Source organism: Periophthalmus magnuspinnatus, chromosome 7, assembly GCF_009829125.3.
Source record: "Periophthalmus magnuspinnatus isolate fPerMag1 chromosome 7, fPerMag1.2.pri, whole genome shotgun sequence".
Taxonomy (NCBI): domain Eukaryota; kingdom Metazoa; phylum Chordata; class Actinopteri; order Gobiiformes; family Gobiidae; genus Periophthalmus; species Periophthalmus magnuspinnatus.
This window is the reverse complement of record NC_047132.1, coordinates 9,512,570-9,518,569: the sequence shown is the minus strand read 5'-3', so window position 1 is coordinate 9,518,569 and position 6,000 is coordinate 9,512,570. Positions and strand designations below refer to the sequence as shown.

At 37.6% G+C, this 6,000-nt stretch overlaps 1 protein-coding gene across 2 annotated transcripts in view; it reads left to right on the top strand.

Annotated features, from left to right (window-relative positions):
- The first annotated feature begins 1,116 nt into the window (after positions 1-1,116).
- syt6a (synaptotagmin VIa) overlaps positions 1,117-6,000 on the top strand; it is a 169,817-nt gene continuing 164,933 nt past the window's right edge. For both annotated transcript variants that reach the window (XM_055223118.1, XM_033969548.2), the window contains exon 1: positions 1,117-1,273. In XM_055223118.1, the coding sequence (XP_055079093.1) occupies positions 1,117-1,273 (157 nt within the window). The remainder of the gene's footprint in view (positions 1,274-6,000) is intronic.

The window sequence follows — 6,000 nt, the reverse complement described above, 5'->3', positions numbered from 1 at the left end:
TCTTGGCAAACATGATGCAATAACTGTAGGAGGAATCACCCGGGGACAAAAGCATCTCTCCCTTTACAAGACACAGAGGAACACAAGCATGCTCCCATCACACACAACCCTGCATCCACGCTCTGCAAACCAAACCAACTTTATATTTCATTTTTTTTTATTATTTTTTTTATTTCATCTCCCCATACTTGTGCCTACACACTTGACCGGGCTCGGAGAAAACCCAAGCAGACACGTAGAGCCGGCACTACCGCCCAGAATCTGAAAAGAAGAGAAGAAAGAAAGATATTTGCCAGACGGAGGAGAGGAGCCAGAGCCGCTGTGTGCGCTAACGGCTGGCACGGCACTGCTATGCGAGGATGTGCAGAGGGAGCAGAGGAGATGGACAGCATGATGTATCTGGCAGTAGCAGCTGTAGTATAAGTAGTAGTAGTAGTATAAGTGGCAGTAGTAGTAGTAGTAGTAGCAGTAGTAGTAGTAGTAATCTTTTTGGATGGATTTCTTTGGACATTGCCTGGATACCTGAAGGATTACACCACCAGTAGGAGCAACAGCAGCAGCAGCAGCAGCAGCAGCAGTAGTAGCAGTAGTAGTAGTAGTTCTTGTAAAAGTAGCAGTAGTAGTAATCTGTATGGACACATTTCTTTGGATTTTTCCTGAATACTTAAAGGATTACACCACCAGCAGAAGCAGCTGCACTAGTAGTAGTAGCTGTAGTTGTTGTAGTAGCAGTCTATTTGTACGTGGACACAGTAGTACACGTAGCAGGAGTAGTAGTAGTAGTATCAGTAGCAATAGTTATAGTTGTGTTTTTGCGTAGCTGTTTATATTGCCGGAGCAGCACCAGATTGAAGTAGCAGCAGGAATAGTAGTAATAGTAGTAGTAAGAGCAGTAGTAGCAGTTGTAGTAGTAGAAATTAGTTGACTCTTTAGATAAACGCAGCTGTAGTAGTAACAACATAAATATATAGAGAGTAATAGGAGCTTTTCTTGTCTTCTAGTTGCAGTATAAGAATAACCTGTAGCAGTAGCAGTAATAGTAGTAGTAGTAGTAGTAGTAGCAGTAATAGTACTCACATTGGATGAGCGCTGGATGCCCGGGATGCGTCGGAGAGCATGTCTTCTGAATCGGGTGACTATCACATGGTTTGTCAGAGGGCAGTGACTCTTATTGTGGACCTGTGTCTTCACAACAGCTCCCTGCTCCAGTCCGACACCTGCCAGGACTTCATATTCCTCCTCAGCGGACACGGACAAGAGCACAGGAACGCCGGTAAGGAACGCTATGGTTTATTATTACTATTGTTATGGTTGAAGTGCGAAGGACAGGTTTTTTCGAATTATGACTTGGTTTGATTGGGTTGTATCTGTGGTAATACTGATAATAGTTATGTTCAGTTGAGTTAAATGGCAGTTTGTGTAATAAGTTGAAAGTAAAAAATACAAGAGGATGGACAGAAGGACAGGAACTATAAGGAATGCTATGGTTTGTTGTTATTATTATTGTCATTCTTCTTATTCTTATTCTTATTCTTATTATTATCATCATTAAAATGCATATTGGTGTTTTTTCATGCTTTTTTTCTATTTATTTATTTATTTATTTATTTATTCATTTATTTATTTAAAACAAGGACAGTGCACATTTTACATTGGCTTTGGTTACATGCAGTGATGGAAGGTAAAGAAGGAAAAGTAGTGAAGTACTGTACTTAAGCATAAATTTTAGGGATCTATACTTTACTTAAGTTGATTTTAAAGCTGATACTTTTTACTTTTACTTCACTACATTTGAGAACAGTATCTGTACTTTATATTTCACTACAGTTTTGAACAGGACTAAAAAGTAAAAGTATTTTTTATTATAGCTTGAGACCTGCTGAAAATACTGAGCGATTATTTTTAATACAAATAAAAACAGCTGGAAAAAAAAAAAAAATTAATTCAGTTGTTTCTGTTGAACAAAATTCAGCACAAATGTTTATCAAAATCACTACATTTGAAGTTTTATACGATGAAAATCTGCACAAAATAGAGGTATTTTAATACTTATGCTACTTAGGAATCTGTACTTTTACTTCAGTAACAAAATCAAGTACTTTTTCCACCAAGGATTACATGTTAAACTCTTATTATTAACATATTTTTTGAGTTATTAGATCATTAAAATAACATATGAACAGCAAACCCATATGATCTCTCTCTGATCATGGTTCCTCTGGTTCCTCACATCAGCTTTTGCAGTTTGGATGTCATTTATATAATCTTAAAGATCCAGAAATCCAGTTATAATCAGATTTTGGTGTGCGTGAACAAGGCCACTGATCTCAAAGAGTAAAAAGATTCTCTGTGCCAGATTTAGCTACAATCTACTTTCCATCTGCAGTCCTTAGGCTGGTTTAGACACAAGACATTAAACAGCTTATTTACACAATGTCCAATTTTGTCCAAATTTAAAGGACTGATATTACACTATTTTCTGATCTATGTTATAATGTTGTTTCCTCATCACAAACAGACCTGGAGTTGTATTTTTGTTTCATTCACACATGTTTAACCCTGCGTATTTAGGCTGAGTTATTGTCTCAAACTGAAAACACTCTGTTCCACCTTGTGATGTCATGATAATACAGGAAGTTCTCCACTGTGTTTTTAAACTCCATATACTTTCACTAGAATTATGTGGATGATTTCAGCTCTGGAATTGCTGATCTCTACTGAACTAAGGGTAAAAGATGTTAACTTGAAAACTACCACTTCATGACATCACAAGGTGGAACGGTGTGTTTTCAGTTTGAGAGAAGAACACAGCCTAATAACAAATGACCACTCAAACATGTGTGAATAAAACAAAACACAACTCCAGGTTTGATTTTGATGTGGTAACAACATTATAACATGACTAAAAGCTCACAAGAATCCATTTTGTGTAATATACATAGACTCTATATATAAATGGACATAGCTAAACTGTTAGCCGCCACGTTCCAAATAGGAAGTGATCATGGAATGCACTTCCGGCTCCATTGACTCCGGCTTCAATTCACTTTACATTGAAAAAATGTGTCCCCTCTCTCTGTAACTGCTGCTGTTAGACTCCTCATTTTGGTCTTAAATGTTCGTATTAACCCGCTCAACATGATCCTGGTGTTTTTATTTTGCTATTTTATCCATAAATCAATACACAAAAGCTATTATGACTTTGTTTGGTGGGAGAGTACCTGTCCTAAATATTTATCAAAGTTTTACATCAGTTAAGTGAGGGTCTGTGAAAAAAGTTGAAAAGAAAACTACAAAAATACAAGAAGTAGCAGTAGCACCTTGGTTATTAACAAGGAAAATTCAATTCAAAATGCAGAGAGAATTTACTTGTGAGGTGACAGTTTAAACACTGATTTAGTAAAATAAAGCTGTTGTCATCTTTTTATTAGTCATAATGTTTGTGTGATTTAAACAGTGAAATGAGCAGTGTAAGCTGTCATATGAGAGTTAAACTAGAGCGTTGTGTTCCTTGTACTTTGTGTCACCTCATAATACACTGTACAAATACACTGGGGCTACATTTGACCTGTAAATGTTAAATATGAATTTTATTACTTAAGTAAAAGTACAGATACCAGGGAGGACCAGAAAGAAAGCGCAGAAATTTCAACATAATGGAGCATTTTAGGAGAAAAAGGTAAATACATGGCAATTTATGGACTCATAAGACAGTTTCTGTGCTATTATCTCAGTTTCATTGTGAATTGTGATGATTGTGACCGCTGTTGTCTGTTGCTCTTGTTGCAGTAAAATGTGACACAGTGTTGTCCCTGCTAAAGACAGCTGCTTGTTTTCTTATTAACTGCATTAGTTCCACAGATATTAGCCTTTGGTCTGAGCTTCTGAAGTGATTAGTACAACCTTAATGAGTTTTCTGACCCGGAGCAGCGGGGAGCCAAAGGTGTATGAAACAAACTTACCCTGACGCTGCCTTTGCGTATCCATAGAGACCAAAACTGCAACAGTAGGACTTCAAAAACATGTTTGATTTGTAGTCACAGGAAAGATGGAGTAGTTTACTTCTGGGGGGTATTAACTGATAACACATAACATATTTAGATCACCATGTTACCTTTTAATGTTTAGAAAATGCTGTATTTGACAAAAACAATGTATTAATTTGTTTCTGAATCTGATTTTCGACATCCCTTTGCTCTCCGTGCTAAGTCACTCCCCATTCAGAGCGGAGCATCGGACAAAATCTTACAGCGAACCGTAAGGGTTCAAACAGGGCCCGGAGAGATTGCTAAATTACTGAAATACACATGGATGACATCTAAAACCTCTTCAGACATGTTTTTGATGAAGAAACTGTGTTGTTCCACCTTGTGATGTCATGTGGTAACACAGGAAGTGCTCCACTGTGTTTTTAAACTCCACACACCTTCATTAGAATCATTTGGATAATTTCAGCTCTGGAATTTCCTATCTTTTCTGAACAAAGGGTAAAATGTAGCTGTTAACTTGAAAACTACCACTTCATGACATCACAAGGTGGAACAGAGCATTTTGAGCTTTGGAGATGTAGACAGACTAATAATAAAGTGTTACTCAAACATGTGTGCATGAAACAAAACACAACTCCAGGTCTGTTTTTGAGGAGGAAACGGCATTATAACATGACTTAAAGCTCACAAGAGTCAATTTTGCGTAATATAGCACCTTTAAAAACTGATTGTGCATCTTTAATGAGTCCCCTCTTGTTTGGACCAGACTGGAGGATGGTAATGTGCGTTGATGAGCCGGTCACTGTGTGTGGGGGGGGGGCACATCTGCTGCTGCCGCTGCATCTGTTGCATTGGCACTTGTAGTGATGTGGGTTTCTGCTCTTCTCATATGCTTTGATTTGACAGAGCTGTGCTGTTGGCATCCTGTGGGTCGGTTCAGTTTCTATTCATTAAAGGTTCACTGTGCAATGTTTCTGTTGGAGTCTCTGCCACCAGCTTATATCCATGTATGTTAATGCTTTGCCTGAAATGTTCCACGGTACAGCATTTAATGTATCTATCTTCATGGAGACAAGCAGGTGAAGCCATTGGGGCAAGTTACAGGTCAGATCTGTGGAGAGGCTGCCAACAATCACAATGCATGAGACTGAGACTTGGTGCATTAAAGATTCACTATGTAACTTCTCTGTTGGAGTGTTCACCTCCTTCTTATCCCCATCTATATTTAATGCTTTGCCTGAAATGTCCCAAACTATAACATTTATCTATCGTCATGGAAACAATCAGGTGATGCCATCAGGACAAATTACAGGTCAGATCTGTGGAGAGGCTGCTAACAATTGCAATACATGTTTTTCAACCAACAAAAACAACTCTAACTGAATAAATACAGAGATATTTTTAATCAAATACTGTGGAACATTCCAAGCAAAGCATCTGCATCTCCATGGAGAAGTGGGAATTATAGCTCCCTCACCAGAAAGGTTACAGTGTACTTTTAAATCCACAGGCAGAGCAATGTTATGAAAAGCTGTTGAAAATGCCAGCTTTTTGAATGTGAACTTCTTGTCTCCATGGAAATATGATTACTTTGCCTGGAATGTTCCAGCATTAAACTTTGCATAATCTCATCTTGAATTAAAATACCCTGAAAACACACATTGAAAGTGGTTAGTGATTGGAAAAAGTGCTTATGACAAGGTGAGACATTTGAATGATGGGAATACATTAAGAAAGTGAGGAATAAGTTTGGTTTAAAATGAAGTAGTTCTGTTTTTCACATTTTAAAGAAAGGAAAAATCAGGTACCATGTCTTTAATCTGCTTTTCCTCTTATGTAGATGCAGTTTCCTACTTCCCTATGTAAAGCTTTTTGGGCAACATGCTAAACATATTGAGAGCTTTTGTCAATGCCATATCACGCCCCTTCCAAAAATTTCTTTAGTCGACTACAGCCCTACTAGACATTTACTACAAGCTTTAGAAAGAAAAGTGAAAGTGTACTACAAGTT